The sequence below is a fragment of the Octopus sinensis genome, linkage group LG25, assembly GCF_006345805.1.
Source record: "Octopus sinensis linkage group LG25, ASM634580v1, whole genome shotgun sequence".
NCBI lineage: Eukaryota > Metazoa > Mollusca > Cephalopoda > Octopoda > Octopodidae > Octopus > Octopus sinensis.
Genome location: NC_043021.1, coordinates 511,381 through 533,253, shown reverse-complemented (window position 1 = coordinate 533,253; position 21,873 = coordinate 511,381). Strand labels below are relative to the sequence as shown.

Below are 21,873 nucleotides of genomic sequence, written 5' to 3'. Positions count from 1 at the left end.
ACATCCAGTGAAGCATACTGGCTTCACATCTATGTAAATATCTGTTTCTGTACCAGTGGTTCTCTACCTTTCTAATATCCAAGTCAGATCCCAAACCTGGATTTTTTTAGGGGTTCACACCAGAAAAAGTTAGACACAAGTCAAGTAAATGAAACCTTGTTATACGTATAGAGGGAAGACTGTCAGGAGCTGGCGGAAGGATGCTTGTGGGTAACATGCGGCCCCAGGAACCACACTTAAGGACCACTGTTGTATGCTCTATTACAAATCTGAAGTATTCTCCATTCTTTAAGTGAAATTTCTGCAATTATTCTCTTGTCATTTCAGCAATCAAAATTACGGTTGGGGCTGAAGCCATCTTTGTTAGTCAGCATGTTTAAAGCTTCCTGGCCGGCCATTATCTGGAGTGGTTGTCTTCGTCTAACAGCTGACTTACTGGCATTCATTGGCCCATGGTGGATAGAAGATATTCTCAACTATTGTAATGAATTCAGTCAACCAATTGGTTCGACTAGCAGACACCACAATGCTACATCACGTGTAGTGTCTGTCACCCGACGTTCCCTGGAAGATGACGTTGGAGCTGTTTATTCTATCTACAATGGATCGTCTACCACCACCACCGCTGCCACCACCGCCATTAAGACCACTGTGGCAGCACTCTTGCCTCTACAGGATAAAAAGGTAGGGATATGTGTGTGTGATTGTGTGTAGGTGTGCGTCTGTTTATTTGTGGTGAGTGTATGCTAGTTTGTGTGGGGGTGTTTCTGTGTTGGTAAATGTATACGTGTATGCATATCTGTGCTTGTTTGTGTGTGTATGTGTATGTGTGAATATTCACAAGTTATTTTGTGTGTCTGCACATGAATCTACATAAGTATATGTGTGTGTGTGTGTGTGTGTCTTCTACTCACATTTTTTGCATAACAACAACCCCACCCACCTTCATATCCACTGTCTTTCTCACAGAACTACATCCTCCACCACCACATGCCTTCCACCCATGAAGCTCCCACTTCTACCTCCACTCCACATGTGCCATATACATCACATGTCACACTCATAATTCCATAATACCACATGTATGATAACCTGAAAGAATCACATGTACCATGGCCACCACTACATATTACAAAACACATCATGCTCCCTCCCCCATAGTGCCCCCATTTCCCCTACTCAGTACCACATGAACCATGCCAACCCCCAGTACAACATGTACACCATAACCATTATCTCTCTCTTTTGCAGGACAACTTAAACGTGTCTGTCACTGAGTTCTTCTCCAATGGCTACATCCTCATCACTTTAGTGTTTGTACTCATGTTATTGCAGTACTCTCTCATGGAGTACCATTTTTTTATACTCATCCGAGAAGGGATGAGGATGAAAGCCGCTATACAGGTAAGTCCTTACCTATTATTGCGTCCATCTTCTCTTACATCTTGTGTGCATGTGTCATATCACACATGCACACACACACACATTATAACTGAAAGGCTCCCATTTCCTGTTCTTAGAGTTGCTCATTTCCAGTCAGCTGGTCAACTGAACCTACTTTTCTTTTGAATATTCACTCTGAATATTTTTTACACACACACACACACGCACACCTATAGCTGGGATTCTGACTATCTGTTTAAGTGCAAAGGTGCTGAAATACCTTTGCTTGGGGTTAGGGTATGCAGCAAAACCACTGAGAATGAGTGACCCTTAGCTGTTGCCACAGCATCCTTCTAGGAGAGGGAAACACCAAGGTAAACGTTGCAGCTTCACATGATTACTGGTCTTCCCCTCTTCCCCCCTTCTGCCTGTCTCTAGATACTAAATGGTGACCCCATTTGTCATTCCATCTACTGAAAGTCTTATGGCGATAGAAGAACGACCAAGTGTGCAGACCTAACCAGATGGAAGTGTACAGGAAGTTACAACTTTTGTCTGTCATCTAAACTTCAAACCATTCAGATCTGCAGTGAGACAATAGTCATCTGTGAGGTCATGGATGGAAAGTCAGAAATGCCATTGACAACAAGGGAGCAGAAGGAGATGGCAATCAGCCAAGAAGATAAAGCAATCACCACACACACACACACACACACACACTGACATAGAGAGGAATTCCTGAAGAGAGGATAAGTCTAGGAGTAATTTAATTCCCACTTGCAACAATTTTCAACATATTTATGTCACTAATATTCTTGCTTATCTCCTTAATTGTCATTGATTATTGATTAAGCAATTAACTGAGTCTGTACATATCATACACAATGTGATCAATAGGATATTAGTTTGATTGGTTGTTCTCACCTTTACACCCGGTCTTTTACAGGTGATGATATACAGCAAGGTACAACAGTTATCAACTCAAGCTTTGTCCCATGGAAGAATTACAGAAACTGAAATAATGAACCACGTGACACTAGAATGTAACAACCTGATGATCATTTACAGTTTTTTGCACTATTTCTGGGCAATACCTCTTCAGGTAAGTCATCCTGACATTCAGCCAAAGTATTTGTCTGGCATGAGTTTGCAATTAAAATATTGTTTTTGTCAACAGAACCTTTTATTCTGCAACCTTTCCATAGACACCAAATCAATGTGGATCCACCATAGATGGGTTTTACCAATAGGTACCAGGTAAAAAGAATGGCGATTTTCATCTTTAGACCAGAAACTATGAGTTTTGCCGATTGGATCCGGTTGTTGAATGTCCTAAATGGAACAATTTAATTATGCCTGGCACTAAACAACAGGGGAGACTGTGGAGACCAACCACCTGTTGTAAATATCCTCAGACAAGTTACTCTATGTTGTAGCCTCACCAATTTTAGTTCAAAAGTTCTGTAGCTTCTCCAGTTTCTGTTCCATATTTCGGATGCCTCACCAATTCTATTTCCACAGTTATCAGTATTATCATAGTTGCAGGCATGGCTGTGGGGTAAGAAGCTTGCCCCCCAACCACATAGTTCTGGGTTCAGTCCGAATGTGTGGCACCTTGGGCGAGTGTCTTCTACTATAGCATCAGGCTGACCAAAGCCTTGTGAGTGGATTTGATAGATGGAAACTGAAAGAAGCCTGTTGTGCATGTGTGTGTGTGTGTGTGTGCGTGCATGTGTTTTTCTATCACTGTTTGACAACCAGTGTTGTGCTTACATCTCCATAGCTTAGCAGTTCTGCAAAAGTGACTGATAGAATAAGTACTAAGCTTAAAAAATAGGTCCTGGGGTCAATTTGTTTGACTAAAACCCTTCAAGGTGGTGCTCCAGCATGGCCACACTCAAAAGACTGAAACAAGTAAAAGAAGGATAAAAGAAGAATCACCTTTCTATTATTGATGTCCAGTTTACTCTTGACCGCCCAACTCCGTTGCCATAGTTACATGTATGAGATGCTCACCACCTGTTTCAACCTGTTGCTCTCTCTCTCTCTCTCTCTCTTTCTTATTTCTTTTCCAGATTGTTGTCGGTTTTATCGTGGTCTTCCTAAAACTCGGTTCCAGTGCAGTAGTGGGCTTTTTCATCATTGCCGTACACACATGTATGCACATTGCCACTGCACGGCACCTGTTTAGACTCCAAGGCAGCATAATGGTATGTTGGATGGGTGCTGGCTGATATTCCTCAACTGCACTCCCCACTTGTTATTTATCACCGTACAGCCTAAATACCATTGTCACACCAAACTACTCTACTCTCATCTATATGTCATTGTTCAACTCTTCTGCCCTGGCTTTCTCTCCTATATATGTCATTATCCCATTAGAGCAGGGGTTCTCAACCATTTTTTATCTATGGATCCCTTTGATTGCTATTCTTTTCTGGTGGACCCCCACAATCGTTCCATGTTCAAAAACTAGTTTTATAGAAACTTCTTTCAAATTCCTATTTTGTTTTTCACTCATGAACTTGTGTCGGTTGAATAATGGAAAATGTCAGAGAAAGAAACCTCGCTGTTTCTTGCAATACACACCAATACAAACATCTAAAGCAAAACTTTTTCAGGGACCCATAAAAGACTATTGTGGATCCCCGATTTACTATTTTTTGCATGGACCCCCCAAAATCTTATACATACAGCGGTTGAGAACCACTTCATTAGATTGTCTGTGTGACTCTACCACTTTACTCTGTTATACCCATTATACCCCACTTCGCTCTCTCTCTCTCTCTCTTACTGCCTCATTCTTTCTCTTTTTCAGAATCTCAGTGAAAGGAGGGTGAAGAAAGTAAAACAACTAATAAAAGGCATCAAGCAGATCAAGTTAAATGCCTGGGAGAAATGTTTCAGCCGTTTGGTCTGTAAGGACCGAAAGAAGGAGATGAAATTGTTGTATCGTATTGCCTACCTCAAGTCTATCATCGGTCAGTTTGTACACTTTCACGCTCACACACACTTTCTCTCTCTTTTGTGTGTATGTATGTATGTATATATATATATATACACACAAAGTTTTGTCTAAAAGTGTTTGGCCTTTGGCCAAAAAACAAATAATATTAAAAAACTCACCATTTTAATTTAGTCTCCTTCAAAGTATTCATCTTGGGTGTTTACACACTTTTGTCAGCATTCCTGCCACTGCTGGAAACATTCCTGGAAATCACTTTTTGGGATGTTGTAGAGGTGTGCCGTTGAATTTTGCTTAATGTCTTCTGTTGACTCAAATCTCTCTTTGAGTGGTTTTTTTTTTTTTTTGAGCTTTGGGAATAGGCAAAAGTTACATGAAGTCAAGTCTGGGGAGTAGGAAGCCTGACGAACAAGTGGTGTGTTTTGCATGACGAGGAATGCTTGGATGACGTAGGTGGAATGAGTAGGTGCATTCTCATAGAGTTTCCAGTTCTTTGCTGCCCACAGGTCAGGTCGTTTTTGCCACACAGCTTCATGAATGCGACAAAGAACCCCCAGGTAGTATTCTTTGTTAATTGTCCGGCCACAACATGGCTCACTGTCCACTAAGGTGCAGCCATCTTTGAACCGGTTGTACCACTCCTTTATTTGTGTTTTTCCCATAGCATCATCTCCAAAGGCCTTCTGAATCTTCTTGATAGTCTGGGCTTGCGTATCACCAAGTTTTTGGCAGAATTTGATGCAGTATCTTTGCTCAATGCACTCGGTCATCTTGACTCAAAGAAAAATTGCACACTCTTCATGTTTCTATTCAACACATCACTGCAGGTGAAATGTGCAACCTACAGACACGGAAATTTTTGCACATGCTCAGGAAAGACATGGTTACCTCATACCCATGCGGATTTTGCTCACGCATTAATATTTTGTGCCAAAAAAAAATCAAGGTCAGATACTTTTTGACTACAGATCGTATATATAAAATGCGAGGTAGATTTATGTGTATGTACCATGATGCATTGCTCAATGGTGAGTGTCGGGCCCACAATCATAAGGTAGTGAGTTCAATTCTCAGACTAGGCTGTGTGTTGTGTTCTTGAGCAAGACATTTTATTTCACTTTGCTCTGGATCACTCATCTGTAGAAATGAGTTGCGACGTCACTGGTGCCAAGCTGTATCGACCTTTGTCTTTCTCTTGGATAACATGGGTGGCATGGAGAGGGGGAGGCTGGTATGCATGGGCGATTGCTGGTTTCCCATTTGCAACCTTGCCCAAAGTTGTGCTTTGGAAGGGAACTTTCCAGGTGCAATCCCATGGTCATTCACGACCGAAGGTGGGTATTTTACTTTTGCATACCAGTTACCAGGAATGTGTTTAATATGTAAACTGGTTTATCCAGTTTATATATTAAACACAAAACTTGGTGGGTATTTAAGCAATGTGTTCATGGATAGTTAATGGGTTTGATGTAGGGCTGATGAAAAAGCAATAACTCTTGAAATATCACCTATTTGTTTCTGTCTTTCATTGCATTCTTTGCATTCATGTTTTCTTATATGAAATGTTGTAACTTTCAGTGTCGGCTCTGAACTTTAGAAAATCTATAGAGATAGACTTGTGTGTGTATTCTACTCCAATTCAATTGTTGGTCAGTTTATACACTCTTTCTCTCTTATCCCTCCCTACAATGTAAATGAATTCTTTTGCAGTTCCAAACTGGTGTCATTGATGTAACTGATGATGTCCATCATGAATAACCAAAGAAAAACTAAACACAATGATAAAACACTGTTTTTTTTACATTGAATAATTTCACAAAAGACAAAAAAAACAAAACAATAATTATCTCTGAACTTAGAGAACAATGGTTTGTAAGGGGGCTGGTGGTAATGGATGAACACCACTGCATCCATAAGATATCAATGTCCAATGTTTATAAATTTTGATAAAAATGAAGGAGCACCAAGTGTAGGGGTTAAAATTGTAGTCAGTTAGGTCTATTATTAGATATATATATATATATATATATAAATGGAACAAAAACGCAATAGAGTACAATAAAACATTCAGACAGAAAGACGATACAAGGTGGACAAGAGAAACAACAATTTGAAAGACAGGTCATTTGTGGCCTTCTTTCCTCAGTCAAGTCCCAGAAGTCATGACCGTTTTCGGCAGTTACTGTATGTATATATATATATATATATATATATATATATATATATACTGTATATATGTATATAGATAGATATACCTATGTGTTTGCTTACAAGCAAGTCCCCCTACACCCCTCTTCATTTGAGCAATCCTAATCTCGTGGGTTTGTGGCTGCTGGTGTCACATAAAAGCACAAGGTCTTTGATGGGATAACCTAACGACTCTACCAGATTATTGTTTTTGTGCATTGATTACTGGCTTCTTAATTAACTTTTGATTGTTTCTCTTGCAGAGTTCCTTGTTACATCAGCCCCATTATTGTCAACAGCTGCGGTAAGTTCCTGTGATTTGAACCTACATATCTTTGTTTAATGTGTCTCTCTAAAGAACAACTGAAGAATTTTAATGCAATAACATACCTTGCCATTTTTACCTGTTCTTCTTGTAATACTACTAACATCTTCTTGCTTTACTTACCAAGTCTTGTCACACCTCCACATATTCTTGGTCCGGTCCAGTGGTTGTTTGCCATTGGGCAGGTCCTGTGGATATGAACCAGCTCCAACTCTCTTTATATGACCTGGGAAGGGGGGGTCTGCAGCTACCCCTGCTGTCATTAAGCAGAATACACATTCTGGTATCAGAAACCAAAGAAAGGGACTTTTATCTGACAAGACCCATTCTAGGAAGTCCCTGAGGTGAGAGTTAGTACGCAGGCTACTGTGGACCCTTCAACTCTGAGGGAGAGTCAGGATGTAAATCATTTGGAGTCCTTTCACTGTGAAGGAAAGTTAGGAGACATACCATACTGGTGAGTCTGGGGAAGACGGGAGCTGGGAGGAAGTTCCAGAAAGTGACAGTTGTGGGGACATGTTAAATGTAGGGTTTGCAGGAGAGAGGAGTGGGTGGGTGAGCTGAATGGGTTTAGCAGTAGAGGGACACAACAACAACAACAACTGTATGTACAATATCTGCAAGTGATCTATCAGAGCAACAACTAAAACTCATATATATATATATATATATATATATATATATATATACACACACACACACACACATATAAATATGTGTGTTCTCTCATCACATCGCATAAATCCACCTCCCTCAATATCACTCTCTCTCTCTCAGTTGAGGAATGTTTTTCATGCAAGTTACTCGGTAACCCCATCAGTGCTGGTGCCACACAAGAAGCACCCAGTCCACTCTGAAAGCGGTTGGCATTAGGAAGGGCAACCAGGCATAGAAACCACACCAAAACAGACAATAGGGCTTGGTACTGTCTTCTGGCTTGCCAGCACTGGTTAAACTGTCCAACCCATGCCAGCATGGAAAACAGATGTCAAATGATGGTGGTGATGATGACTAGTTCATTCTCTATGAATTCTCTTCTAACGTTTCAATCCTATTTCTTTTTTTAGACCTTTCTCTACTACCATATTTCAAAGGAAACAGTGCTGACTCCCGGCCAAGTATTTTCTGTTGCTGCCACCTTCCAAGTGATGTGTTATCCTTTTTACTTCCTCTGTGTTATTTACATATCTTTACTAAATGCAAAGAGCAGCAGCCGAGAGTTGACATCCTTCTTACAATCCAGCCAAATATGCCAACACCCCAGTGCCTTCTTCACCAAGTGCCACCAGACAAGCAATGTACAGAAAGATGCAGAGGTAATTTTTGCTTTTACCGTTTCTCTTTTGAATTACCAGTCACATATTACACGATACACCATCACCGTCACCGTCATCATACCACTGAAGCAGTCAGTGTCAGTTCCACAAAATACCATTTCCATCACATCATCACCATCACTATAATCATCTTTACCACTGTAACACCATCACCATCACTATAATCATCTTTACCACTGTAACACCATCACCATCACTAACATCAATGTCATTGCTATAACACCATCATCATCATCATTGTCATCACTACCACTCTAGTCATCATCATTGTTGTAACAACTTGTCTTTCAGTTGTCCTTCTCCATGTCTCGATTGCGATCAGTTGTCCAGTCAGCCAAGTCCATGTTCTGCTGTATTGATTGTAAGGTGAGATGTGCACAATGATGCACCATACACTGCACTCTGTTGCTTTGTTTCTGCACATCTGATTTATTGCCTTAACACTTCAATGGCAGATAGGATTAATGAGTCATCAGATGGGATTAAGTTCCCCGTCTCATCTGGCCATGTGGTCCCTTCCCTCCTACAACAGTATATACACCCCACATTCTATACACATACACACATGACCTTCTCAATACTGTGATGATGTATATATATATATATACATACACACACACGACTTTTCCTTACAGTGATGTGTGTGTGTGTGTGTATATATATATATATTATATATATATATCTCACCGTGACCGACGAGGTTATCAGATGTTGTTACACATCGCTGGTCACAATGCGCTTCGCATTGTTTTAGCCTTCAAATGACGCCACCCTGCTGGCTAAGCGAGCAGGCCAACAGAAGAAAGAGTGAGAGAAAGTTATAGTGAAAGAGTACAGCAGGGCTCGCCACCATCCCCTGCCGAAGCCTCGTGGAGCTTTAGGTATTTTCACTCAATAAACACTCACAATGCCCGGTCTGGGAATCGAAACCATGATCCTACGACTGCAAGTCAGCTGCCCTAACCACTGGACCATTGCGCCTCCACACACACATATAGTTTACAGATCTAATAGAGGTAAAGTCAAGAAAAAAAAGCACTCCATCCAGTGAGAGATAAATATGAATTTAAATACACAATCGAAAGAGCTACCAATAGTTTCATGCTGTTATAATCCTGCTGCCTGTCTGGTTTACACACTCGTGCTTCCCTGACTGCTGATGTGAAATATGTTTAGTTTTCTGTTTACTCAATCTTCTGTTTTATAAGGAGGATATGGTACCCAATGTCCTATAGTAAAATGGATCACATGGTGTACTGTGCTGTGATGATGGTTCACATGGTACAGTATGTTCTATAATAGTTCAACCACATCATGCAGTACATTCTGTTGTATCTATTGGGTAAAAGAAAACGCAGGCGGATCAGTTAATTATGATTTTATTCAGCGTATTCCCCTCTCAGATTCTCATACTTATTGCAGCGGTCCTTTAGGTTTTCTAAGCCCTGTAAAAGAAGTCGGAAGATTGGGCATTTAACCAGGCCTTTCACGATGCCCTTAAAGCCAGGAGCTTTTCAGCACCTCTTTGTATGTCCTATTGTATGTAGACCATGTGGTATCATATTGTATGTGGACCTCATGGTACACTATCCTGTTGTATGTGGACCACATGGTACACTATGGTCCTATGATGTAGGTGGGCTGCATGGTACATTATTTTGCAGGAGTTGGTAGTGTAGGAGGCTACAAATATTTTCTCCTCTGTAAACCAAATTAGTCCACATGGCTGACAACAGGTTCCACTCTTACTCCGCTGGTGATGGACTCAAGATCCAGTGATGTAGAAATGTCTGAATTTTCAAAACCAATTCCACCCATGTTAGTAAGTTTGGGAAAGCATCACTGCCACTCTTCCAGACAGATCTCCTCTTACTGCTACTCTCTCTACACCTTCAACTGTTACATCTCCTACTGCTACTTTTTGTACACCTTCAACTGTTACATCTCTCTTTCTGCTACTCTCTCTACACCTTCAACTGTTACATCTCCTCCTACTGCTACATCTCTTATTTCTACTTTCTGTACACCTTCAGTTGTCATGTTTCCTCTTACTGCTACTCTTTGTACACCCTCAACTGTTATATTTCCTCTTACTGCTACTCTTTGTACACCCTCAGCTGTTACATATCCTCCTACTGCTACTCTGTTCAACCTCAACTAATTCATCTCCTTTTATTGCTATCCTCTATACACCTTCAATTAAAATATCTCCTCTTGCTTCTACTCTTTATAAACGTTTTGAGACCTCATGTTTTGTCTCCTTCACTTTCTTGTTTGTGGTGTGTGTGTGTGTGTGTGTGTCTGATGTCACTCTTACTGATGTTGTTGTTGTTGTTAGAACAAGCTGGACACTCTGATGAAGTATGATGTAAAAACCAACCAGCTTAGTATGGCGTTCCACAATGGAGCGATGCGTGGAAGTATCTCATCAGTGGAGAGTAGTCCCCCCTTGGGTCACACTCCAAACCACAGCCGGCAGAACAGCGGGGCATCTGTGTTGGACATCCTCGACCCTGCCTTTCGTCGGCCAAGCTTTTCACAGCACTCAATCACTTCTGAAAACGACACCTACATCGCTGAAAGACGAGGGTTTCATTATCGTCGACGGAATACCAATGGCAACCTCTCCATCACGGAAGATGAGGGAGAAACAGCAGAAGCTGCTCCGACCTTAGAACACCGACTTGCCCTTGACATCACTGACGCTTCTTTCTCTACAGACCTCTCTGATGAATCTTCCTGTTTAAAAGATATCAACATTAAAATCCCTCTGGGTAAGTTCTTTTAGCATCTCTACTCTCTTTACCTGTAACTGCATCTTAGTTTCTCCCTCATATTTTATATTATTGCAAAATTTCTTCTTCATCATCACTTTTGGCAGCAAAGTGTAATAATGGTGGTGGTTGTGTTGCCCCAGGTGAGCTCTGTTTGGGCAGTCGTCGCATAGCATTCAGGCCAAATTACCAACAGGGCCTTCATCTCAGTCATGCTATGTTTCTGTGTGTCCCCAGGACCATAAAAGCATGCTTCAACGTGCAGTGATAAATTGGTAAGGGGTGTAAGTATGACGGTGGGGACTGTGCATTCTCTTTCTGTCTACCAGCAGATTCTGGTAGCAGCCACAGCAGCAGTGGTGGTGGGGTGAAGGACACTTGGTCACAGCACAACAGTTGCTCATCCTCCACACTTGGTGCTGCTGTACATCCCAGCAGAATGTTTGAGGCCAATGAAACAGTTGATGTTGCAGCTATTTCTCTGTGTGGTGTGGTGTGGTGTGGTGTGGTGTGGTGTGGTGTGGTGTGTGTGTGTTATGTTTGCCAGGGCTGAATAGCAGACATGGTGCTTTTAGGATGTTGTTCTGGACTGTTTTATATCTTTGTGTGTTGGGCTAGTTTAAGGTGACCATTTTTTTTTAACCCTTCAGCATTCAAATTACTCTGTCAAATGGAATCCTTATTTATTCTTATTGTTTTCAATTAATCATGCGTTATCTCATAGCTTTAAGATTTTGATGTTATGACTGTTCACTTTTAGAATGACATTGTAGGGTAGGCGGGAGAGGCTGGATCTGGCCAGTTTCAACATAAAACTGGTAGAATATTTGGGCTGGTTTAAAAGTTACATAATGCAGGGTCTATGAAAGCCAAAGCTGTTGTGACAATAAACTGAGCCAGTTACAATTTTAATATTTTTATTTTGTTGTAGTTGGTCTGTGGCTGTGCTCCCTATTGAACCAGTTATAAGGCATAGCATGTTGTTTTGTTATGGAGATGACAAGTCACAAGTAGGACTGCTGTTAGCCATGTGGGATCCAACATGTAGTTTGTCAGTTCTTTCTGTTGATCAAAAGTGCTACCTGTTTGTGTGTTGTTTTGCCCTCTTTATTGTCTCTGTGGAGGCACATGGCTTAGAGGTTAGAGTGTTGGACTCATAATTGTAAAATTGTGATTTCAATTCCTGGACTGGGTGATGCGTTGTGTTCTTGAGGGAAAACACTTCATTTCACATTGGTCCAGTCCACTCAGCTGTCAAAAATGAGTTATCCTGTGAAGGACTGGCATCCCTTCCAGGTGGGGGAATATATATGCCATAGAAACTGGGAAACCGGCCCCTTATGAGTCGGCAAGACTCAGGAAGGTAAACTTTACTTTGACTTTATTGTCTCTGATTATTCTGAATATTATTTTCTTAAAGCCTAGTATTTATTCTGTTGGTTCTTTTGCCGAACCGCTAAGTTATGGGGATGTAAACATACCAACACCAGTTGCCAAGCAATGATGGCGGGTGGGGGTGGGACAAACACAGACACAAATGTATATGCATATAGATATGCATGACAAGGTGTCACGCAGTGGGATTGAACCTGGAACCATGTGGTTGGGAAGCAAACTACTTACTATACAGCCACGCCTTTGAAACTTATGTATATATCTCCTAGTATTTCTGCCTTTTATCTTTCTCTTTCTCTTTCTCTCTCTCTCTCTATATATATATATGTGTGTGTGTGTGTATGCGTGATACTGAATGTCATGGTTGGCTGTATTTGGTTGTGTCTGGTGTTGCTGATAAGAAAGGAGACAGTAAATTTGGTAAGTGGAGCCAAGTTTCTCTGTGGTTTATATAAAAGAATAATTGTGCAGACGTTTGGTAAATGATAAGCAGATGTGAGTGTCATCTGCATTACGAGGCTGTGTAGTTGGGGGAGGTCATGTAGGGATAGGTATGAGGAGGATCATTGTGGTTCTCTGAGAAAATGCATGTTCTGGAAGTGTTGTTCATGTACACAACATAGGCTCAGTGGCTCCACAGTTTGATGGGCAGCATTTTGTGCTGTTTCTTAACCATCTTGGGACACTTGGGCCGATTGATTGGCCCAAAGGATACAAGCTGAAAAGACTTTGAGGTTGGTGCATCAGACCACTGAAACAAATATTGTGAATGGTTGATTTTGAAGTGTAATAGCCAATCAGAGATCGTCTTTTGGTACATAATGTTTTGTTTTTTTTCACGCACATTTATGCTTATTATTTTCTATATTTATATGTATTTTGTTGTAGGTTTTCTTATTGTGGTAGATATTTTGTATTATTTATAAGCTTTCATAATATATATTTAGTTTTACATACTAATAAAATAGTTTTAGGCACTTTATCCTTTGTTTTCTTCATGTACCCATCAGTTTCAATCTCAACAAAAAAAAAAAAAACGATTTTGGTCTTTTTTTGGCTACACAAACCAAAACACCATGTGTCTCAAAAAGTTTAAGGCAGTTTCAGGTATTTTTGTATAAGTGGATTGTAGGAAAAGGAATTGAAAATGTTGATGTTGATGGTAAATTTGGGAAGATTATTGTTGAAACCACCATCTAATTTCTGCCAGGTGTATGAGTTGTGTGGTGGTGGTGGTTGTATTAGATGGTGGTTGAGGGTGTAGAGGTCTAATTTGGAGCGGAGAATGCATGGGTTAGTGATGTGAAAGGTTAACCTTTTAAGAATATTTGAGGGTTTGCATGGGGGATGAGGGATGGGTGGTGAAGGATGTGAATGATGTTGCTTCACTTGGACACTAATGGTGATGTTGGAGATATTTGGTAGTCTCTGGTACCATCATTACTGTAGGCACCACCACCACATGCTGCTGCCGCTGCTACTACTGTTGCTGCTGCTACTACTACTACTGTTGTTGTTCTATTCTGTAGGTAAGATGACAATAATAACTGGTCCCTCTGGGTCAGGCAAATCAACATTGTTATCAGCCATGTTGGGGGAAATGGTCTTGGATTCTGGAGTCATGGAGTGGAACAGGTATGTTTCTATGTTTCTCTGTCTGTGTGTGTGTGTATGTTTTCATCATCTTCATTTAATATTCAATTTCCATGCTGGCATGGATCGGATGATTCCAAAGAAGCTGGAAAGCCAGAAAACTGCACCAGGTTCCACTGTCTGCTTTGATATTGTTTCTATGACTGGATACTGCCCTTCCTAATGCCAACCACTTTACAGAGTGGACTGCATGTCTTTGATGTGGTATCAATGCCAAATATATTGTTGTTATAATTGTTATTGTTGTTTGTTGTGTTGACCTATCCTACCCTTGTGAGCTCAGACCAAACACATGCCCATGTCATGAACAAACATTAAAACAGTTTTTAAAAAGGTTTAATGATGTATTTTCATGCTTCATGTTAATTACTTTGTTTTGTATTGAACTCCTAACATGTGGCAGTAATAAATAGCTTTACACTTAATATGTTTATAGAGTTACAGAGACTGCAGAAATTATGTCCCTATCCTAATATGAAAATAAGTAACAGCTTTCTCACTTATTCACTAATTTAGCCAGCATTACATTATATGTATGAATGGTAGCCTCTCACAAGTCTGAGAAAGACAATTCTGCAATTTCTTGCCGAACAACCTTCCCAAATGATTTGTTTCTAGCAGTCAAGTGTTTGTGTTGCACCAAAGCTCTTACTCCCACCATCAAATTGTCATTACCTGTACAGGTGCACAAGTGTGTCACATGTCAGATGTCGAAGTGATCGCAGACAAAAGTGAAATGGAGTGTTTTACTGAAGAACACAACACGCCACCCGGTCTAGGAAATGAACCCACATTCTTGTGATTGTTGGTGCAACACCCTAATCACTAGGTTGTGCAATCTCTTATTTCTTATATAATGAATTGGAAACGGTTGTGTGGTAAAGAAGTTTGCTTCTCAACCACATGGTTGCAGGTTCAGTCCCACTGTGTGACCCACACATACATTGTGTGTGTCTCTTTGTCTTGATATCATGTAATAGTTGTAAACGAGAATCACTTCCATACTGGTGGTGTCATTCATTTCTAATATTCTGCAGAAACATGTCTAACAATGTATAACTATTTCCTTGCTTGGAAATTGGTAAGAGCTGTCAACAGGAAGGTCATTCAGCTGTAGAAAATATACCTCAATCAACTCTGTCCAAATCAGGCAAATTTGAAAAATTAAACATTGAAACAAGAGTGACAGAGATATACATTCATAACATATTCTGCCGTTTAATTAGAAATGATCCTTAACAGTTTTGTTGCAACAATTTGCTATCCATTTGTAGTCACTAACAGTAAAGTTAACACAACAACCTCTTTCACTAATATCATTCTTACTTGTTATTATAATTAACTGATTAATCTGTTTCCTTACAGAGCCTGTACATTGGCATATTGTTCACAACCACCTTGGCTCATGAATGCCACAGTCCAAGAAAACATACTTTTTGGTCAACCATACAATTATAGAAAGTAAGTGTTTTTTTGAATATGTTTAGTCTTTTTTTTATGAAACTCTGTGTGTGTGTGTGCTGCAGTGCTGTTTCCTTGGTGTGAGTGGCAGTTGTGTTTTCTTGCTGTTGAAAGAGACAGGATTGGTACATCAACTTTGGAGAATATAAAGTTAAACGTCAACAGTTTGGGATGTATGCTCATCAAAGAATCCATAATTGATGGAGAAGACCTTCAGTATTAAGTACTATGAATAACCATAAGGAATTGGGGACTGGATTGGGTGGCAGTGGTGGTGTGTGTATGTGTTTACATAATGTATTGGGTGGTATCTGTGTGTGTCTCTCTAAAGTACTTGTTGCTTATTGCAGATATAAAAAAGTACTCCATGCTGTTTCTCTGAACACAGACCTGACTTTGTGGCCAGCCAAAGACCGAACAGAAGTTGGTGATCAGGTAGGTCGATGAGTCAATCATCTCATTATTGTTATATTTAGAGCCATACTTTGAGTGTTCAGCCAATGAAGAGATGCTACTGTAGAATAATATGGTCTGTTGAGAGTAGCAAATGGGTCTCCACCAGCTCTGGATTAACCATTAAGCAAAATAAGCGCATGCTTAGGGCATCAAGGGAAGGAGGGGGTACCACAGAAATGGTAAATGGTTTACTGCACAAAAGAAATCACTTTAAAGTTGCTAAAATAATATTTGGGATGCCTTTATCTCTACTAAGTATAGATGCAGATGTGTTACCTGAGATTAATTTTGAGGATCTGATCAAAGACTTTAACATTCAGAAAAGTAGGAGGAAACTTTTCAAATCTGAATAAAGTGGAATTAGACAAAAATAAACACTATTTTCCCTCTTACTGTTTTGAAAAACAAAAATTTATTTTATGGTTTGTTATCTCTTATTATAAAAGGCAGATTTTATCTGCCTCCCTTTGGGAGTTATACAAATCTACAATATAGGATTTCTTCAATTACAATTTACCTTGCATTTTTAAGAGTACAATGCATCGCGTCATGCCAGGTCCAGTTTTTAAAATTTAAACTCCAGTTAAGCAAAATTTACAGAAAACTCACATTCTGGTGTGTGTGTCAAATGCTTTTCTTAGTCTGGTTTACAGCACACGCAAACGCACACACACAGTGGGCAACGAATAAAATGAAAGTAATTGACTTACTGTAGTGAGTGATTCTTTCACTCTGCCTCCCACTTCCTCTTTCCACACAGACACGCAAATATATAAATAAAATTGTAAGCTAACGTGCGTGTGTGTGAGTGGGTGTGTGTGTGTGTGTGAGGGTGCGTGTGTGTGTGTGTGTGTGTGTGCGTGTGCGTGAGTGTGTGACAGGAAAGTTTTTTTACGACGAATATAACACCTATATCCAAGTAGCAGAAAGATAAGACAGTAAGGTGTGATTTGAGTGAGATTTGGCTGCTATTTCTACCATGTCTAGCTGCCATGTAGGGGTCTCCCTCATAGGCTCATACATACATATATACATAGATAAGACAGTAAGGTGTGATTTGGGGGAAATTTGGCTGCTATTTCTACCAGGTCTAGCTGCCATGTAGGGGTCTCCCTCATAGGCTCATACATACATATATACATAGATAAGACAGTAAGGTGTGATTTGGGGAAAATTTGGCTGCTATTTCTACCAGGTCTAGCTACCATGTAGAGGTCCCCCTCATTGGCTCATATATATATACATACATAAGACAGTAAGGTGTGATTTGAGGGAGATTTGGCTGCTGTTTCTACCAGGTCTGTTAGGCCTTCTCATGTAAACTCAAGCTTTCTCATGCCTTCAACATATGACCAAAGCAGAGAATGTATTCTTTTATTCTTCTGCTTTTTCCAGCCATTGGTCTGTGGCCATGCTGGGGCAATGCCTTGAAGAATTGTAGTTTAATGAATCAACTCCAGTTTTATTTTTGTAAGCATTGTACTTATTCTATCTGTTTCCTTTGTCAAACCACTAGGTGACAGGGATGTAAACAAACCAACATTCGTTGTCAAGCAGTGGTGGAGGACAATCACAAGCACAGACACGCACACACACACACATACATGCATACACATATACACACATACATACATACATACATATATATATATGTGTGTATATATATATTGCAGCGTGGAAGGTGTTTGTAAGCCATTTAAGAAACACACAAAAACCGTTACATTCACTTCAACATTTAAATTTAATTTGCCAAAATATTTTCGTCGCTTTCAGACCGCGACCTGTTCACTGACAAAAATATCGTGCTAACAGGTCGCGGTCTCAAAGCGACGAAAATATTTTCACAAATTAAATTTAAATGTTGAAGTGAATCTAACGGTTTTTGTGTGTTTCTTAAATGGCTTATAAACACCTTCAACGCTGCAACTGTTTTCGTTCCAGCACACGATCTCAGATCAAGTCACTTGCTATGCAAGTACATCTCTGTAACTATATATATATTTATATATATATATATATATGTATATTGGTAAAAACAGTAAGATAACAAAAGAAAGAAAGAGACCTCAATATTATGTAAATAGAGGAAATCTTTATATATAAAAGTGAGGTTGTGTGTCTGTCTCCTACGATTTAGATTCCTAACTACTCCCACATTTTGCGGTGCAGTTTAACCAAAACCGGGTATCTTATAGTCGTGATTCATATCGAGACTGTCTGGGTATTAGCGCGCGTCTACGATGAGTCTACGATTTAAAAAAAAATTTACCATCAATTTTTCCCATTTTTAATCCATTTTTGACATATATAAGGGAAGTAACTCTCTAAAATTTATTATTAAATCTCAGAACGTAAAAAGCTACAGTAACACCCCTCCCCCTTTGTGGTTAGCCATATTGAGATGGCTATTATACTTTACATCTCTAAAAATGCTTATATAATTATTTCCCTTACAAACCCGAGCAACGCCGGGCGATACTGCTAGTTGTTTATATTTTGAATTACATCCCCTCAAAAATTGGTGGCCAAAGGTGGCAAGCTGGCAGAATCATTAGAGTGTTGGGGAAAATGTTTTGTGGCATTTGTTGTGGGCACTTTGTGTTCTGAGATCAAATCCTATCAGTCAACTTTGTCTTTCATCCTTTTGGACTTGATAAAGTACCGGTCAAGTACGCGGGACAATGGTCTTGATTAACATCCCCTCCCCTCAAAATTACTGGCTTAAATTTGAAACAAATATTATTACTACTACCACCAACATCATCATCATCATTTATTTATTTCTGTTGCTTCCCTGAAGACTAGATCTTCCGATTCAGTGTTGCTCACGTTTGTAGCAATATTCTCTATGAAATTTGCCGAGGTTGAATTTGCCTTTCATCCCTTCCGAGTCGATAAATTAAGTATCAGTTGCATACTGGGGTCGATCCAATCGACTGGCCCCTTCCCCCAAAATTTCAGGCTTTGTACCTAGAGTAGAAAAAAAAAATCTCTAGGAATTGTTTTGTTGTTCATTTAATTGCAGTTCTGAGAAGCTAAATCTTGATTTTTAAAAAATATTATTAAAAGATAAAGATGATGCAAGTGAGAAGTGGGAACTGGCTCAACCAACCAAACAACATCACCTTTTTAATTATTACTTTTTATTTTGTCTTTATTTTCAGGGTATCTTACTGACAGAAGGTCAGAAACAGCGTATCTCTCTTGCGAGAGCTCTCTATTCCTCAGCAAACACAATTATTATGGTAAGCATAATCTACCCACCTTCTTTACATGGACTCTTCCAGTTATCCATTTACTGGCTGCTACATTTCTATTTTAGGGGGTTAAAGATTGAGTTGAACTTAACAACTCACATCATCATCATCATCATCGATCCATTTGCAAGTTTAACACCAGCACCTGGTCCTTGGCTGTTCTTTACAGGTGTCTACTTTGTTGTAAGCATTCTAACAAAATGTCTGGTCTGAAGGTTAAACCCTCTCCTTGTCTCCTCCCCAATCCAACTGGTCATGAAAGTTCTAAAAAGGGTCATGGATATAAAAAAAAAAACACATTGTAGGCCGAGGTCACAGTTTCATTTTCCCCAAGGGTGGAAATAAAGAAAAGCTGCTTCAAACAAGATTTGAACTTTAAAACATATTTAAACGTGTTCTGTTCCCAGGATGATCCATTCTCCAAGATAGAGCATCACCTTGGACGCAATGTTTTTGAGGAGGCAGTGGTACGCAGCATGATCAGAAGAAAACGTACAGTTATCCTTGTCTCTCCACAAATTCCTCACATCTACAATGCTTATCAGGTCAGTTCCTTTCACAGACATTGTTTTACATTATTGTTGTTGATGTTACCATGTTGCATAAATGTGTGTGTGTGTGTGTATTTGTTTGGGTGTAACTTATTTATTTATCATTAAATATTAAATATGATAATATAAATTATTTACGTTTTTCAGTTATGAAACAATTTGCCGTAAAATTAGAATTTTTTAACTTTTATATATAATTTCATCTAAATATTTCTGTAATTTGTGACTTCTCTCTCTCTCTCTCTCTCTCTATATATATATATATATATATATATATATGTATGTATATATGGAGAGAATGGAGTGTATGTCTGATTGTATAATGTCAGAAGATGAGTGTTGTATGTCACACACGCACACACTTTCATATACATACATATACAATTTCATATTTACATCTCTGTCCATACTTTCATATACACACACTTATATGCACTCATCTACTCATACTTGCTCCCTGTTCATTCAGTACACACCAACTCTGCCATGTATACTTATACAAACACAGACACACGTACACAGTCAGATAAACTCCTAGATACACCTACACCTTTCACACACACATGTATACACATAATAGTGTTTTGTACACTATACACACACATTCATACAAATATATACAGGCGTGGCTGTGTGGTAAGAAGCTTGCTTACCAACCACATTGTTCTGGGTTCAGTCCCATTGTGGTACCTTGGGCAGATGTTTTCTACTATAGCCTCTGGTCAACCGAAGCCTTGTGAGTGAATTTGGTTGACTGAAACTGAAAGAAGCCCGTCATATATATATATATATATATATATATTATATATATATATATATATATATATATATATATATATATATATATATATATCTGTGTGTGTTTGTCCCCTATTACCACCGCTTGACAATCAGTGTTGGTGTGTTTACATCCTCATTACTTAGTGGTTCAGCAAAAGTAACTGATGGAATAAGTTACTAGGCTTTGAAAAATAAGTTCTGGGGTCATTTTGTTCGACTAAAACCCTTCAAGGCGGTGCTCCAGCATGGCCACAGTCAAATAGCTGAAAGTAAAAGAACACACACACATTTACACACGATAGTAATTTCTACACATGCATGTCCCCCCTCCTCCCACACAATAGTAATACGTGTTTTGTTTCTCTGCAGATAATTGTTGTGAATCGTCACCAAATCAAATGTCAGGGAAGATTGAAAGACATAAAGCGTGCTGACCCTGACCTTTATGAAAGCTGGAGAAGAGTACTGAAGGATAACAAGTAAGTGTTAGCCCCTTTACACTTCACATCTGGGTTATATTATTCTTGCCATGCCTACATTTTATGTTATCCCACTTGATTTTTTTGTATTGTAACAACCATTACCTGTTTGATATTAACCTATTTTATTGTTGTAGAAGCTAAAATAATTGAACGTCGTGTTAACCCAGATAAATGATGTGAGGTTAACCCATGTGGTAATTGAATGCTGTTAATACACTTAAATGAAAGGGGGTGATGGTGGTTTAACCCATTTAGCCATTGAATGTAATATTAACCCATATAATTGATTGGAGTTGGGGGTTAACTCTTGAATGCAGTATTAGCCTACATTAATTAAATGTGGGCTGTTAACCCATGAAATCATTGAGTGTTTTAACTTCACATAAATGGGGGAGTTGGTCAAACCATATAATCCTTGAATGAAGTATTAACCCACAAAATGTTAACCCTCTCCCACATATTACAAGTCTCTTGACGTCATTGTAACCCGCGAATATTCATAGTGTTAACCCTCCTTCGTTCCCCGTATACTTAGCCGACATTAGCTGCCCCTGTCACACAGAGATCGCTTACGTCTGTTCAAATTGCTATTTTGTTGTTAGACCAAGTTACCTCCCTTCATCAATACCGAGTAGTCTCCCTTACTTAGAGATGATCCACTTACTCTCTCAGTTTGTAAAGTTTATAGTGTCTCCTACTTTGACATTCACTAATCCCATTTATAGCCATTATATTAATTATGCGATCCACATCCTTAATATTTGTTCAGGGTATATAAAGTAAATGCTAGCCCTCTCCCCAACTTCCTGGCCTTCTCTCTATATTTGAACTCGTTGAGAGGGCTGCCAGAAATCTGTAGAGTATTGG

The 21,873-nt window shown here is 39.4% G+C and overlaps 1 protein-coding gene and 1 long non-coding RNA gene across 11 annotated transcripts in view; one reads left to right on the top strand and one right to left on the bottom strand.

Annotated features, from left to right (window-relative positions):
• LOC118767841 overlaps positions 1–21,873 on the bottom strand; it is a 94,030-nt gene that overhangs the window by 21,452 nt on the left and 50,705 nt on the right. The gene's annotated exons all lie outside the window — the stretch shown is intronic.
• LOC115224204 (ATP-binding cassette sub-family C member 9-like) overlaps positions 1–21,873 on the top strand; it is a 99,173-nt gene that overhangs the window by 30,908 nt on the left and 46,392 nt on the right. For 9 of the 10 annotated variants that reach the window (XM_036513138.1, XM_036513136.1, XM_036513134.1 and 6 more), the window contains exons 5-19: positions 328–684; positions 1,252–1,404; positions 2,330–2,485; positions 3,459–3,593; positions 4,202–4,364; positions 6,799–6,839; positions 7,928–8,176; positions 8,489–8,563; positions 10,536–10,971; positions 13,896–14,001; positions 15,385–15,480; positions 15,831–15,915; positions 19,101–19,181; positions 19,601–19,738; positions 20,894–21,003. In XM_036513138.1, the coding sequence (XP_036369031.1) occupies positions 328–684; positions 1,252–1,404; positions 2,330–2,485; positions 3,459–3,593; positions 4,202–4,364; positions 6,799–6,839; positions 7,928–8,176; positions 8,489–8,563; positions 10,536–10,971; positions 13,896–14,001; positions 15,385–15,480; positions 15,831–15,915; positions 19,101–19,181; positions 19,601–19,738; positions 20,894–21,003 (2,381 nt within the window). The remainder of the gene's footprint in view (positions 1–327; positions 685–1,251; positions 1,405–2,329; positions 2,486–3,458; positions 3,594–4,201; positions 4,365–6,798; positions 6,840–7,927; positions 8,177–8,488; positions 8,564–10,535; positions 10,972–13,895; positions 14,002–15,384; positions 15,481–15,830; positions 15,916–19,100; positions 19,182–19,600; positions 19,739–20,893; positions 21,004–21,873) is intronic. The other variant, XM_036513141.1, reaches the window with a different exon arrangement.